This window comes from Paramormyrops kingsleyae, chromosome 15 (assembly GCF_048594095.1).
Source record: "Paramormyrops kingsleyae isolate MSU_618 chromosome 15, PKINGS_0.4, whole genome shotgun sequence".
Classification (NCBI taxonomy): Eukaryota; Metazoa; Chordata; class Actinopteri; order Osteoglossiformes; family Mormyridae; genus Paramormyrops; species Paramormyrops kingsleyae.
Window position 1 is genome coordinate 24,720,648 of NC_132811.1, and position 17,555 is coordinate 24,738,202.

The following is a 17,555-nucleotide window of genomic DNA, read 5'->3' on the forward strand; positions in this document are numbered from 1 at the left end:
TAAAGGGCAGCATTCAGTCTGCATCCAATTACAAGACAGCCACAACTGCAGAATAAGCTACAGAATGCCCAGGAAAATAACAGATTTTGGTATTACTTTGCATGATGGGACATAAATAATGTAGTATTATGCTACTATGTATGTATTAATTAACCACAAACTAAGTGTTACAAACTTTTGTCATGTTTGTTCATCATTAATGAATTGTGATGCATCATTTATCCCAAGCAGTTGCTATATTTGTTACTATATCTGTTAATTCTGTAAATCTTAGTGAACTACTGAAGAAAATATAAAGCAACTATTGAAAGAACAAGTAATGAATAACACAAGTGAAACACTGATGCCATGTTTGTTCATCATTAATGAATTATGACACAACTTAATCTTAAGTAGCTACTATGTATTTGTTCATTACTTGTACTTCAGTAGTAACTGATTTACTACTAAGTATTTGTGTCTCAAGTAGTGTTATCCAATTTTTTTACATTCACATTAGCTGTGTAAATGGTTGATAAGTATGCAATACTATCTAGAGAATATAATAGAAATACCGCTAGTGTTAAATGAAGAATCCATAATAAACAGTATCTTTAAATGCAGAATGTTGCTTGTATATCATTAAATATATATTTAACTAGAACAGTAGGTCACACCACAGAAGAATAAAATCACCCACAAAATGTATTTTTAATCAACTCTGTATTTTGCCATTTCACACAAGTCAGCAATATCTGATTTTTATTTAAGAGAAATTTCTAAACATTCTACAGGGATTGTATACTTAAGCAGAGAAAAAACTTCTAACTCTCAAGTTTTTCTTTTTCTCCTTAATAATGGGGGAAGTTTTCAAAATAGTTATTTTTGTCGACCTCAAATATACTTGAGGATGCTTCTGTAGCGGGTCTAATTACTTGATGATCACTTGGATCTGATAATCATACTCACAGACCTGATGTCATTTTTCCCCTGCCCACTGTGCCGAAGCGAATCACGACTCACAAAAAACCTGGTTCTCGATGCTTTCCCATTACAGTGGAATGCACACAGAGCTGTAACAAACTGGCAACTGTTCATTTCTGCTTCATGCAATATTCAAGACTCAAAATTTTGGATGCCTCATTCAGCATGTGCAGCATATACATTGAAATATTTGTTCAGTCACAACCAGTCTGAAGGACAACCAAAAGTATACAAACAAACAAACAACAGGCAATAAACTTACTACAGTGCCATGGAAAAAGTATTGTGGTGGTCCAAATTTAGCTGGTGATGATGCGGAAGGCTTGGAGGAAGTGTGCCGTGAAACCTCCAGGGGTGAAAAGATGTCATGGCCAGCATGGTTGGAGTCCTGTAATATACTTTGTGCTTGTTGGACGAGGTATATTTGGTCGAGGAGGAACAGCAGGTCAGTCCCAGTGATAATCTGAGCCAACCTCTCAACCCCCTGTATGGCCTTCCTGTTCCGTTCTGTGGCAGATTCATCATTATTGATGATGATACCAATTACTGTAGCATCATCAGCAAACTTGATGATGCATTTGCTTCTGAATTTAGCCACACAGTCATGGGTGAAGAGGAAGTTCAGCCATGGGCTCAGGTAGCAGCCCTGGGGAGTCCCCATGTTGAGAATCAGAGGGGATAAGGTTTTATTCTCAATATGTACCACTTAGAGGATTCTTGTCCGGGACATGAATGCAGAAGGAATTACTTAGGCCCACTGACCTGAGTTTTCCCATCAGCTTTTCAGGAAGAATAGAGGTAAAGGGTGAACTAAAGTCAACAAATAACATCCTGGCATAGGTGTTCCTCCTGTTCAGGTGTTCAAGGGTAGTGTGGACACCTTTGATGTTTTTGGCAGTAGCATAACTGTTGTTCTCTTGAAGCGCAGTGCAACACTGAGCAGGGACAAAGAGATACTGAAGTTACCCTGAACCACTTCAGTAGGTACAGCCATGCTTTTTTCAAAGGTCATTTCTGTGATTCTGACAATGGATTATTTCACTGGCTAATGCAGTATGGGTTGTATATAAGAGTGAACTGAACTTTCTGAAAAAAGAGTAGGTGGCTGGCAGGTGTAAGAGTGCTAATATGTGTAAATAAGTAAATGTTACAGAAATTAGCAGCAAAACATTCTGGGCCTGGTGTCTGATACAACAGCACAGTATAACATGTCCAGGTGCAGTTTGTATGTTCTCGTCATGGCACATTGGTTTTCTGTCCTGCAGAGCCTTTGCTTTGCTCATTGTGTCCCGTGCAATTTGGGACAGCCCCCCAACCCCCCCAACCCTCCCAACCCTCCCGATAATTGATGGATGAAACAGATAAATCACTGCTGTTACTACAAACTTTTGAAAGCAAGAGTGAAAGGTGATGACTGTTCAACTTACAATTTTCAATCATGTTAAATTTAAGTGATTTACACACTGCTCTTCATATCACTAAATCTAAGGAACTGTCAGGGAGATTTTAATTATGTCAAGAGGTTCCAGACATTGCTGTGCAGTCAGTATTTGCCAAATGGAGGTCTAAAGGTGCAGACTGTATGTAACCTGTAGATTGTAGTTTGTCAAAAGGACATGACTTGAGGAAGTGGTACAATTCAACATAACAGACATTGCATTTTATATCAGTGTGGATATGTCATACTATATACAGTATTAGTAATTAAGGGCTGCACAATATCACATCACGGTATAATCACGATTATATGGCGAATTCATAATAACCCCAAGGCATTAGATGACAGACGTAAACATTTGCCCAGATGCTGTCTTTTCAGTACTACATGGATGTTTAATTATGCCCAAAATATTAATGAGAGGCATACTGTGACGCCCAAAAGTTACGAACCTTCATAAATTCAGAGTATGGTTATGTTTATTAAATTCAGCTAAATTCAGTTAGCGGGGCATGTCAGATATGATGTTTTGGAAGCGATAAGCACTGAAGTGGCGGTGAAGAAGGGACAGCTCAACAGCCACAACATATTTTGAAAGGAGATATTGTGGATAAACTAAGTAAAAAAGGACATCAGTGCTATGGCGGTGATTCTTGCAGTTTAAAGTTGGACACTTTTATTAAACATAGAGATATTTTTCCGGTCCCCACAAGGGAAACTCAATTTTATAAAAATCTGTGACTCCAGATGGTTAAGGTTAGGGCTGGGTAAAGGCTAAGATTGTCATTGCTGGGTATAGGGTTTTGCCCATAAAAATGAATGGACGGTCCTTACAAAGAAATGTGTACAGGTCACGGTGTGTGAGCGTGTTTGTATGTGTGTGTGGATTATGTTTATATTACATGGTCCCCACAATGTGATCAAAATCTGCATACACAAAGAAACCTGATGTATAGCTGATGGAATCACCGTTGGTGAATAGAGTGAATGATGAAACCTGCCTAAAAAGAAATTAAATATTTTTAAAATTATCTTTGGCATCTATATGATGAACAATTTCTATTTTTAAACTGAATGTCTGTATAGCTTATATTTTGAAGACACTAAAAGCTAAGATGATTCTGAACGAAAAATAAATATACAATGAACATAAAATTACATATAGGCACTGCTTTGGTCAACTTCATTGGCTCTTCCACTACATGGCGCATGATGAGGGGGAGTGTTACTGGGATGCCAAAAGATTAAATATGGCAGAGAGTGTCAGAGATTCATCAATGCTATTACAAGTACATGCAGTAACAGCATTGCTGCTGTCCCTAACACACAGCCGTCAACTAAACTCTAAAACTATAAAAGATAAGACACATCTAGTGAACTCTGCTTAGACCAGTGGACTATCGGGGACAACGCACACATTTCAAATCTGGTACTGCTATAGATCTCTATATTGTACATTATGCACAGTTCACTGTTCAAAGCACTATTAAAATTTCTGAATGTTCGCCTGTGCTCTCGCTCAGCAGCGAGCTTCTGCTTTCCCCGTCGTTACAGCACTTTCAGCACTGCGTGGATGATCTGGTGATGCCAGAAAACCAGGACACACTCACTGCTACCTCATCCCACGCCTGCTTCACCTCAAAAGGCTTAGGTGTAACAGTGACTCTTGCATTCGGTGATGTGCTCATGCATTTTCACCTCGCGCATGAGCATGTCCATTTCCTCAGTCAAAAAGCAATCCGGCTTGCCGGGCAAACACGCCATTGTAATAGCAATTCGCCACAGATCATGCGTCGCTGCCTTCTACAGGTGAGGTGACGACCCATTCCCATTGGTTCATTGCCTGGGATGCCCAGAACACGCCTCTGAATAATTAAGAGAGTTAGGACAACCTTTTTGCGCCTAGCGCTGGTGCAAAGTCTGGTTTTTCCGCTGTCAATATAGCGGAATGGATTTGGACACGACCATAAATCTTTTGTGTTAGATCATCAAAATAGAGCCATAAGTAATTTGACATGCAAAGTATACATTACTGTTCATATAGAAATATGGGTAATAATAAACAGAATTTTTATGTTATTGTTCAGGCTAGCACACCGTTATAGGTCAAGGCTAGGAATGCTTATTATTCTTGAATTTTCACATTTGTGTAGATGTTACATTCATAACCCTTGCGAATATGAAGGGGTGACTATAGCATTAAGTCACATCTCACACTCTGGCTGTTAACCCTATTTTCTAATGTACCATGCATTTCCGATCATGACCATTTCATACAGTGTCTATCCTGTATATGCTCAAAGACCAAGATCATAACCCTTGACCTAAAGGGGCAATGAAAGATGCATCTTGATCTCTTCGAAGTCACAGAATTCTGAATTTGACTGAAATCTGTTTAATCTCTTAACATCATGCCCGATATCATGGCAGCCTCCCGTCAGCAAGTAATGCAGTACATTAACACATCTTTAATTTTAGTCATTGAATTAGACAGTAAATTCAGAATATCATGGAGTGCTGTGTTTAGACGAACCCACCTATTAATGATATACCATTCACGCAGACTTTTGACCATTTTATGCCTGTACTTGCAGTAGCCATCCACTAAATTACAGTGTATTTTCCATCCTGTAAGATTCCCTGATGCTTTTTACTAGCCTTAAAATGAATGTATTTATCATAATTATACGGCCCCTCAGCTGTCTCACTGCTATAGTGACAAGCCATGCTCGCCTGTCCATGTCACTCGGTAATGGGGGAAGTGCAAACTGTACAGGGCTCAGCTGAAAAAGACCTCTAGGCCTGAAGAGTTCATGTGCCAGGGGGCAGGGCTAAGGCAGCAGAGCCTGAGTCACTAACACCAGTCATTCCTAATGGCAATTAAAATATTGAGCAAATATCAAAGAATGTAAGATTAACGAAGCAACCAAAAGAAGTCAGAGGGCAGGTCTCCAACCTTTATTACACCGAGAGATACTTTTACAAAGAAATTAATTTAGGGAGCAACTGAGTTGTGACAGCAGACGACTTCTGTCCTACAGTAATGAAACAAACCAATAGAGCTGAATTCATTATTCTTCCTAATAATAATAATAATAATAATAATAATAACGATGATGATGATAATCATGATGATGATGATAATAATGACGATGGTGATGTAGTATTCCACGGACGGGGAATACACATGATATTGGGACCAGTCTGCTGCTGCCACCACAGACACTGGATGAATATAAGGACCTGATCAAAAAGAGAAGGGCAGCCTCAGACACTTGATCTTGTCAGCATAACTCAAACATTATTTGCCAGGTCTTTTCCAGACATGGTATCATCAAATTTTGAGAAAAACAGCAAAAACAAAATGAGGCAACACTGCTCAGTGACAGCAATGGGAAGGGTGACTCAGCATAACTCTATTTGATCTTATTACTCGATTTACTCTATGGTGGATAATGGGACAGTTTTAGAAATTTTACTTCCTCACACTTTAAAAATATGATCATAATTATAAATAATACAACATAAATGTTATATTAAAAGCTGAAAAACTGAGCTTAATTTAATACAGAACACCACCAAGGCATAAAGAGATAGATTATCAAACATACAGGTGTACCAGTTTACCCTCTGTTCCACTTAGCCAGTATTCACCCTGCGTGATCTTTGATGGATCTTATCACTACTTCACAAGAACATTATATAGATGAAAATGTACACCTGAGACAAAATCGCCCCAAAATTGAAGCAGCAGCACTGGACAGAAAGGCAGGTTGCAGAAGCTGTCCTGTAAACTAAGCGAATATGAAAATATGGATCATTCTTTTAGGGCCACAAAACGATTTTCTGAATATTCTATAAAGAAGTTCATATTGTTTTTTCATTGCCAACCTCTCTGCTCGGCAAAATTTATTGGTTGCAATCTGGCAGCTGGTTGGCAAAATGTAGCGTGGGCAACTTGGCAAAATTTATCATGGGGGTATTTAATTAATCATGTCATGTTCATTTGGAGACATGGGTATAGTGTGTAGGGTTGACTGGGGCGGTATTACCGTAAAATTTTGATTAATTTATCATGGGCAAACCCCTGCCCCCTCCCATATGGACGGTATAACAGTATAAAAAAATAGAAGCAATGCAAGACTACTGTAGGAGGGCTAGAGATTAGAGCTTGGGGGGTCTGGGAGGAGTAGTGATTAGATAGGGGAGGGCGGTGACAGTGCCGTCCAGGGAATGCAGTAATATGTATTAGGGCTGCATATGTATTAGTCACTCATCTCTACATGGTCAAATGCAATACTGCAGTTTTCAGAAAGCCAAACAAAATTAAACTTCCTAACATGTACCATACATTTACAAACAAATGTGAATAATTCATATAATTACATAAGAATTACATAACACAATAGTAGGCCTATATAGAAATATATAAATATATACATAAGTATTACATATATACCATTACACAGAATTCAAGTGACATATACCTTTTCAACACGCCTAGCAATTAAATAAATTAGGCTAAACGAGCAGTCCATTAAAAAGTAATTATTTCAATTAAAATAAGTAAAATACAGGATCAAAGGTTCAAAGTAGTGCATCCTCCCAATCTTAAGCTGCAGTGAATGTACTTGCACCCCTGAGAGAGTGGAACAGACAGATGCCCTCATCCTGATGTACTTCAGCTGACCAACGCTGAATGCATGGTATGCTTCCCGAATTCCAATTCCTCCCATATTTTTGTACACATACATACATAAACTTCAGACATACGCCACATACACTAGATCAGGGTTCTTCAAATCTGGACCTCCATTCCAAATGCAGGCCTTGTTCTCAGTTCTCCCAGGTAGTTTAATAATTACTCATTCCGATTGGCTAGAGGCTTCACACCTGACTGACAGGTAAAGGGAGGTTGGAAAATCAGCAGTCCTTGGCCCACTAGGAATGTGATTTGAACAGCCCTGCACTAGGTCAGGAATTCCCAATGGAACTACTTCACCAGGACACTCGCCTAATTGGTAACCATTCTACACTTAATTTGGTAGATGTGTAGGTATGCGTGAATATATGAATAGCCCTTTGTTTGTGTTACTGTAAATACTTGTTGTGTTCGCAGTTTGTCATTTGTGCCAATGCTTGTGTTATTTGTGACTCCAGTCCGATCCACGCGTAACTTTAGATGCTGTTTGACTAACAACCCACTGTGTGTTTGCATTACCATCCAACCTCAAACCACCCTGTGTTTCCCTGATGCGCTGGTCAGAGTAGTGGTTGCAGTTAGAGATGGGCGATCCACGTTTTTTCAGTTCCGATCCGATTTCGATACACAACTGCCGATACCGATACAGATTCCGATACAAGAGCTCTTTTTACTTTGTTATACTTTACATATTATTTTTTTTAAGCTAGTAAATACAGATGGAAAAAATGTATGACAAAAAATATGTAATTAGGCTACTACAAACATACATAACGTACTGTTCCACCTCATTTGTTTTAAGCGTTTTTGAGGCATTTGCAGTTCAATATGAATATCTTCAAAGCAAATATACACAAGTGGCGAATGCTTAAAATTTTAACAGTTTTTCTCCCATTGGCATCAGCGCAGTTACACTTTTGTTGCGATGGCAGCCCCTCTTGTATCTCAAGCAACGAGTTCGCAAAACAGTCCAATTAAGTTAGCGACTCCCAAATCATCCATTGCTTTGTTTTGTCTCGCAGTTGGGATTTTCCATTAAACGCTATTCCCACCTCAAAACCTTATTTTACATAGATTGCAAAACGCTGTGCTTCCGGTTTCTGTTAAAAGCCTAAAATACTCCCAGATCGTCACGTACGCTCCTCGTACTGCGAAGGGTATGCGCATGACCTCACAGCAGGCATAAGTCACTGTACTCACACCCACTGAGTAGCAAAAAAGACTTAGGGGCAGTGATAGCGTTCGATTTGAATTCCGCAAAAACACACATGTAAAATGGGAAAGAGCTGTCGTGCGATTGATTGCCAAAAACTAAATAAGTAAGTATAGGGCGTGGATCGGTCACGCATGGCCGATTCCCGATCCGTCAAATAGGTCTGGATCGGCGCCGATACCGATCCGAATATCGGTATCGGTGCAGTCTTTGCTTAGTCCTTGTAAGGGCTACGACAAAAGAACTGTCTTGTTTTAAACCGCCTTGTCTCGTCTCGTCCCTGCTGCTGAGGCCTGGGTCTGGCCTGGCCCACAATATTATTTCCTAAAATGTTGATTTTTGCCCGTTGTAGTTCATCAGCTTTGCAAACATGCATTCCTCATAGCTAAATATGGTATAGTCCTGACAAAATGTTTAAACCATAAAATACAATCATTCCAATTTTCAGAAAATACACTTAACTCAATTTTCAGGAGAATATACTTAACTCAAAAGTTAAGAATCGACCCCTAAATGAATAGGCATAGTTTCAGAGATACATGTCACAACACATTTATTAGCCTTCACATTTCCAGTTATTTTACTAATTTTCTAGCTTACCACTAATTCCAGTAATTCTAGAAATTTTTGAGGTTGGGGGTGTTGGAGGAGTAACAATTAGATGGGGGGAGGGGCGACGGGTCAGTCTGGGGAATACATTGTTGTTATTTTGACAGCATCTTTTCTGGAATCAAGTCGGAAATATGATTCCCTTAATTTAAACCCTACAATAAATAAACTGTATTCATGTGTAGGCTATATATTACAACCAAAACCATTAAGCAAATACATGTTAAACATTAACACTGGCAGTATCATCACCAGTGCTCTTTATACCTGTTTACAAACACTAATAAAAAATGCAGATACCTGTCAAATACCTGTCACTAATAATACATAATAGTCTTTCATTCTATTTAAAATGCTTAAATGATTTGGCACAAAAATGCATTTAGAATTATATATAAAACTTTTAATACTAGCACAATGTTATTTATTCATTCACTTTATTAGTTTTCCTAAATTTGAATTAGCATCACCAATCATGTTACGCCAGATGATGCCTAGAACTCGTAGTTATGTTCTCCCTTTATGAAATCGGTGAGACCATAAAAGGAATTTTGTCCTGCTTCCAGATGAAGTGAAAAGGGGTAGTTCATTTACTGAGGGTCTAATAATATTTACATCTATTTTAGTGCAGTACCAAAGCTAAACTAAAGGTTTTTCAGAATGATCAGTAAGCATTCAGCAATGCATTAAAAGTCCTGAAGTGCAAATAAGTATAGCTGAATGGAAAGCTGGGAATAACCTACGCTTTAGCCATGCCTTCTTTCAGTAAAATTGAAAGGTTAATTATTCTCAAAGAAACACTGGTATGAAACCATTCTCACACATTTGTAATGGAGCTGTGACTTGTGCTGTAATGGTGAAAATGCTCGCACTGGTATGAAAGGAGAGCTGTTGTAATGGAGCTGTGGCTTGTGCTGTAATGGTGAAAACGTTCACACTGGTATGAAAGGAGAGCTGTTGTAATGGAGCTGTGGCTTGTGCTGTAATGGTGAAAATGTTCGCATTGGTATGAAAGGAGAGCTGTTGTAATGGAGCTGTGGCTTGTGCTGTAATGGTGAAAATGTTCGCATTGGTATGAAAGGAGAGCTGTTGTAATGGAGCTGTGGCTTGTGCTGTAATGGTGAAAATGCTCACAATGGTATGAAAGGAGAGCTGTTGTAATGGAGCTGTGGCTTGTGCTGTAATGGTGAAAATGCTCACACTGGTATGAAAGGAGAGCTGTTGTAATGGAGCTGTGGCTTGTGCTGTAATGGTGAAAATGCTCACACTGGTATGAAAGGAGAGCTGTTGTAATGGAGCTGTGGCTTGTGCTGTAATGGTGAAAATGCTCACACTGGTATGAAAGGAGAGCTGTTGTAATGGAACTGTGGCTTGTACTGTAATGGTGAAAACACTCACACTGGTATGAAAGGAGAGCTGTTGTAATGGAGTTGTGACTTGTGCTGTAATGGTGAAAATGCTCACACTGGAAAACTCAACCCTCATCTGTGTGTACTCTGCTTAAAGAGTGGCTGCTCACAGCCTCACTTCCACTTTTCACAAATACTAACAGCATTAGATGCATGTTCTTTAATTCCTTAAAGAATTTGCACCTTTTTGTTTACATATGAAAATCTTCTCAAGGATATCATTTAATGAATCAAGTTTCATCTGGAATTTAAGAGTGAAGAAATGGGCCATCATAAAACAAAGTAGGTGAAAAAAATAGTAAATATATCATAGCTTCAGTGACTAAAAGATTAATCACACAGCTGGAATGACAGGAATCTTTGCTATAGTGAGACAGACGGCTAGGAACCCCTAGCCACAATCAACACTAAAAAAGTCCAAATGGCTTTGAAATGTATTTAAAATGCAATTAAATACAATAATTTATTCCTCTTTCATTACGAACCATAAGGATGTGTTCAAGAAATGATGCGAGTGGCACACTTCAAAGGCCTGACATCACTGGGCTATTTTACCCGATGTTAAGAGCAGACATCACTGTCAAGGGACAAGGCTAACAGGAAGACGGTGGTGACATGACAAGTGGTTCCACTTGTGCCTTCAATCCCATTTGTTTCAGAAGCTCCCGATATTGCCATGCCTCAGTGGGTTCTGACATCACCTTGTTGGACTTTTTACTGGATCTTCACAGAGACTGTTACAACCAAAACAAACATAAACCTGTGTCTTTTTGATAAATGTTTTTCCTAAGAATCTACAGAAGTGAATGCCATGCTGTCAGTGGAACGTTAAACAAAGTGGTCGTTAAACAGGTTAGCTGGAGGATGACAGCATCAGAAGGGCAGAGCGATGGGATTAAATTAAAAAGGGGGAAAAATAAGTGTGGTTCATACACAGGGAGGAGTCATATGAACTGTCAGCAACTCGTTTTCTCATGGAGATTAAAGATTTGGGCTTAGCTGGATGAACGTCAGCAGCAACATCAATCACACTGATGTGTACATCTCATGGATATTTACGATAATTAATCATGAGCGATAACTGTTAATCAAATGGACTGACAGAGACAAGGAAGAACATATTACACTATATGCTGACAGCCGAGCAAAGAAACAGACAACTAATGATGTTGGTCACTACAGTTCGGCTCCCATTTGCTAGCCGGATGTATCTTTACGGTATGCAGATTCCCTACGGCACAGCCTTCAACCCCAAAACTATCGGCAGGGCATGAGTAGGGCAGGAAATCATACCAGAATGATAAAAAGGAAATATTCCCCTTGCAATTCACACCATGAGCCATCAGCTCATAAGTGGTTAAAAATGTAGCTGCAGTGCTGCTCCGTTGAAACAGCAACAGGACATTAATTTGACATTAGCGCGGTAACATCAATTCCCCTCCGTTTCCAACTTCAGTAATGCATTTACTGGAAAGAGATTAATATCAATTCCATAAATCATTCACGAGAATTTCCGGAACCAGGGACATCGGGGTAATGTCATATATGTTAACTGATCTCAGTCTGGGAGCCCAAAGCCCATTAATCAATGTCTAAGGTCCTCAGAGCATGTCAACTGGGAGAAATATATCATATAAAAATCACCTGATTATTTATTTATATTATCCCTCTAAACATATGTTTTTCTCTACCATCACTCCACTTTTCCCAAACCTCTAACATTGGCCCTTATTAGCTATCGACACTCTATCTAACTCCAAAAGTTCCAAATCACTGCAACCTTCCAGTTGGGCTCTCTGACACAGCTAAAGTATGTACGCATTGCTCATCAGTGACATCAATCAATTCTCATATTACATAATCATTCCTGCCATCTGAACATTAACTGCTAGAAGGTAGACCATTCTGGAAATAAATATATTGGGATATTCTGTAGGTTCTGATTTGCAGTATAGCGATATTTAATTTTGGTCTGCTTAATGTCACTGCAGTGTATTGTTAAAAACAATAAATCGAAAATTATGTAGTCTAATTTATAGCTCTGATTTAGTAAATCATTTAGTTACAATACTATTACTATTATCCTTAGCAATTAATATGTTTAAGACACGGATATACAATTATTGTCTAACTATTTTGGATTAACTTGTAGCAACTGACACAAAAACAGTGTACTGACATTTGTGACTGTCATCTGTAATAGGTTAATTGTTGTATTTTTATATAATCATATATGTAGACAAAAAAAAGATTCAAAAAGGTAATACAGCTTGCATAAAGCAAAACAAATGTTAGCAATTCAAATAAGAGCATCATAACAAACTTATACTGTGCAGTTTATAGAACCGATTCAAGGACCTCCCCCACCCCCCACCTACAGCAATTGTGTCTGTGCTAACAAAGGAAACATTCTCCCCGTAAACGTACATTACATACAAAACACGTGAGTTTTGCTCAAAAGCTTTTGGTGTTATGACAGCAGTCTTTAGGTTGCTGAAGGTGAGCTTCATTACTGCTGCACACTGAACCAGTTGCCAGTCAGGAATATGAAAGCTACCCGGTTGTCTCTTGAACAGGCAATGATATTGTGAACATTTCAGAGCCGCAGTGATTCACTATCACTCCAGCTCTAAAACCCTCTCCACTAAACACTTGACCTTCTTGGTGGGGGGGGGGAGGTTGGTGGAAGGGGGGCTTACTTTCATTACCTCTACATTTCAGTCTGTTTTAAAGTGCTAATCAAACAACATTTGCAAAGCATTTGTCAAATATTAACTCTGTTTAATTACAGTTTTCAGCAGGGAGATTGACAAAGTAACAGAGCAGCCACTTAGATAATGCATCACAGTTTTTAATTATTGCCATTAATGGGCACAGTCATGGTCACAATACTCCAATTTGGGTTTCGCCCATAAAAAGTACATATGGAGTCTGAGCTTTTCTTACTATTAAAACAAAACAGTGCCCTATGACCACATTCACATGTGAAAAAAACATATCTTAAATGCTAAAGTAGTGTGTCAATGTGTACTACCAGAAAAACATGTAATTGCATGAACATATTTACTCTTTGCACTTAAATTTAAATGCCGCTTAAACCAAAAAAATGACTTGCACAACAACCATTTCCAAAACTGAAAAACAATTTGTTATTACTATAACAAGATGTCTGGATCGTCTCTGCAGATCCACATTTAGCAGAATATGCTGAGGTCGACAACAGATGAACGCAGAAGTTTTACGACTGGTGACTCGTCTAGTACGTCACCCATCATTTCAGTACAAGATGGAATGTTTATTAAAGACAGAGCCTTCCACTTATACTTAAACTTCATTTTACCAAACATACAGATTTAATCACACCAACTTTCACTGTTATATTTAATAACACTTACATTTAATTGACACATATTTAATAATTAAGATTTAATACAAATTACAAAATAGTTGCCTAAGGCTTTGAAGATGGATTCTAAGGCATTTGTTACTCATTGGAGCAACAGACGACAATGAGACTGAATTAATTATTTTACCAGAATGACCCACTGACATGTAGATCAGCTCTCATTCCAATAGGCCAACCGTAACGTGGGTTAAGACATAGTTAGCCAATCAGAGGTGAGACACCAAGCATTCACAAATAACATAACTACACATAGTCTTGGTAGCATCATTCCTAAAGAAATCCGTTTGACATTTGACTTTCAAAGGCGCGTCTCTCACAGCTGGCAGCTAATCTTTAACTAAAAATCCCCAACATCCCTGTTTGTGGTATTACCGCTGGTCTAAACAAACTGCCATTGAAATGACTGGCCACAGAAGCCATTCCTGTAATGTAAGACAGCAGCTGCCTCAGGTATGTATGTATCAATCCTCATACAGACAGAAACATTATCATTCTCACTTATGAATATCAGATACTGTGGAGTGAAATATGGTAGGTAACCAGTATGAACAAATAAGATAAGCCAGACATTTTCTGTGAAACTTTTATCTGGTTCAATACTGTATAGCAGGAAGAGGTACCAGCTGATCTGAAGCACCTTATTTTTTATAAGTATTTAAAAAATATTAGTAGAGATGTGCCATACTTCACAGTCACTTATAATAGCGAAGTGCATTTGGCAGTACAGGCTTACGTATGAATTCGATTCCAAATGCTGGACTGACCTGGGAGGAACAACCATTAGCTTTTTGAAATAACAGGTTTTGTGACAAATTACATGTTTGATAAGCCATGAAAAATGTAAAAAATCTGAGTCAAGTTCACCCTATTTTAAGGTGATACACAATATTTCTTTATATGCAGAAAAAGTAAGCAAATATTTACCATATAATTTTTAAACTACACCAAGTAGAACTGTTACAGGTCAATTTAAGTTGAAGTTTGTAGAGCCAACTTAGCAAAACTTGAGAAGTTAGGCTCCTAACTTAACTCAGGATCATTGGTATAATAAAATTTCAAAGATGAATGGCTTATTGTTAACTTGTCAACAAAAATATTCAGCAAATAACAGCAAAATACAACATGGTTGAAAAACTTATTTTGCTTGCTTAGCCCCAAAACCCCGCCTTCTTACTTTTGAACCATGCCAATAACAGATGGAAATAACAGATATTTAAAGTGGCCCCTAGGCAGTTTATCTTTCATTTATTTTAGATGAATTTTAGATGTATGTTCTATTTGTGTGTTCATTTTATTATGCCTTGTTTCTTATGACATGTTTAACTCACCGCTCTCAAAGCAGGCGTCAAAGATGAGGTGCCCCTTCCGTTTCGCCCCCATGTAACCTTGAGGGACCACCAGCAGCTTGTTAACATTGCCCACTAAAGCATCTTCTCCTCCTGCTTCACCACCTGAAAGAGACCCAACTCTACTCTGTCAAGCAGTTTACTATACATCAGCATTTCATAATTTTTTCACATGTGCATCCTCATGCATCACAGGCAAGGAGTCAGCATTAGATCGCATTGCTTTATCTAAGATCCAAACACACTGTATTTATCTGAATACCCGAAGTTCAATAATATGTCAGTTTGCATGACTCTTAAACAGAATGTAACAAAAAAACAATCCGGAAATCTGGCCGAAGATGTTGCTGGATCGATTCAAAACCCCAAAACCAACTCAAATTTAAACAGAAATCATCTAAAAACCAATAAAGCCATCACAAACCTATACACACATCATGTCAAAATTACAGTATATTACTCAATTTTTTAATATTAAGACCTTATGATTAACTTCAGTAGTTTTTTGCTGCACAGAATAAAGTGATATTTTATTTTTTTAAATGTTTTAACTTCAAAAGTAGGACACATCAATACATGTTAAATTGATCAAAATTGCATCCAGTCACAACTGAATCAAACTGTATCGTATTTTACTTGAATAATATAGAATTATTGCTGAATTGAATTGTAAAGTATCATTACACTTTTAAATGTATTCTTTGTATCATATGGCAGAGCATGTATCTAGATGCTAATCATTTTGACAGAGGAAGAGATACAGTATACACCCCTTCTCTTGAATGCTGGCTTTTTGAATAGTAGGTAATTTCCCTCATTTTACTAACAGCTAATGGTCAATGGTGGGTCAAGGATCTGAAATAGTAAAAACATTTATTAGGCCATGTCAGACTCCGCATATTAGTTATTTATAACCTTTTAACCTTAACAGAAAATGTGGAATGCATAATGGAATTACGAATTATACTCAAGTTTCCAGAGTTATACTTTTTTAACCTGCAGCATAATTTCACAATTAATGTTTTGTGTTTGATGTAGACAGCTATATTGGACACACGTTGTAAATTCTATGTTGCATTGTTAATCTGAAATGACAATAATTTAATAAATTCAAATAGAACACATAAAAGAAGTAATTTTAAAATGACATATCTCTCATGATAATGACAAATATACTCAAGTTAAGGAAGTGTGAGAAGCTGCAAGAAGATGCTGTGTGATCAGTTATCATTTCTGCCTGTTAACTGCATCCTCTGTTTTGATAAGTTAACCAGAGCCATACTGTAGGGACACCAGTGCACAGGCAACACCCCTCGCTGCAAAATAGTAAACACAATGGAAGATTCCAGCACAGTTCGCGGGTGGGTGTTGTCAGGAAATATCAGTACATCTTCCACTTGCCACAGATAGAGGGTCCCACAGTCACAACAAGTTGGCCACACTAAACATGTTCCCTCTCTGTTCTTTATGCTGCACGCCAGAGAAGAAATCACTTTCCCATCCACTTAAAAAGACTGAAATAAATTAATATTAGAAAGAATAATATTAGAAAATGAAATTCATCATATGAAATGGAAGGGGAGAGCAGCACTCTGTAATCCAACCTGAGCCAAGGCAAACAAAAAAGCAGTTTCTGATATTCCAGGTCAATTCACTGCCCAGACACTTTCAATGAAGTCAAAACCGGAAGGAACTTTTTAAAGCAACAAGGTTCATTTAGGGTCACCGTTCCTGGGAGAAAAAAGGACACTCTTAAAAGTGAAGGGCATTTACTTCAATTGAAGAGTGGAATATTTAATTCGATTATTTAAATCTCATGAATAAACAAATAAATAAAAAGACGATTTTTTTAACCAATATTTAAAGCTGAAAATCAGATATTCACTGCTTCAAAAAATAAAAAGACTATTTGCGTGAGGGGGGCAGATCTATGCAGAAGTACACCATAAAAATGCGACGAGCACAGTAAGTTGAGAGGAGATGCTTCATTTCAGCTGCTACAGCAGGTGACTTCTCAGTCACCAGCAGGTTAGCAAAAACCAAACAGAATAGCAATAACAAAAGCAAGCCTGTTATTACGCTTAAATGCTTTACTAGCGACCTCGCCTACATATATTTATTTACCTGCATTAAAAAATAACAGGCAGTTTATGTTATTTTGACGGAAAAGTATTCAGCTAGCTAGCCAGCTAGCAGCACATAACACAAATCATGACAGTGTCGGGGAATTGCTAGCTAACACTTAGCCGGTCTGCGGAGATCCCTATTGCACGCAAGGCAGGTACAACGGGGCCGGATAATAACAAATCGGTCGTCTATATGCGTATGTACTTTCCAGAGTGGCCCCATAATGGGGCGTAAAGGTAACATCTGCTAATGTTTACACACCGGTTTCGGGGTCTCTGATGGTATCCTCCATCTTCCTTCGCCCTCCCGCAACAAACGGCAGCACGCGACGCTGCCTGCGCG

At 38.3% G+C, this 17,555-nt stretch overlaps 1 protein-coding gene across 1 annotated transcript in view; it reads right to left on the reverse strand.

Moving 5' to 3' along the window:
* agbl4 (AGBL carboxypeptidase 4) overlaps nucleotides 1-17,555 on the reverse strand; it is a 398,795-nt gene extending 381,240 nt beyond the window's left edge. Inside the window, exons 1-2 of the mRNA XM_023821409.2 lie at nucleotides 17,475-17,555; nucleotides 15,069-15,191 (exon numbers count right to left, since the gene is read on the reverse strand). Coding sequence (XP_023677177.1) covers nucleotides 15,069-15,191; nucleotides 17,475-17,505 — 154 coding nt within the window. The 5' untranslated portion in view covers nucleotides 17,506-17,555. The remainder of the gene's footprint in view (nucleotides 1-15,068; nucleotides 15,192-17,474) is intronic.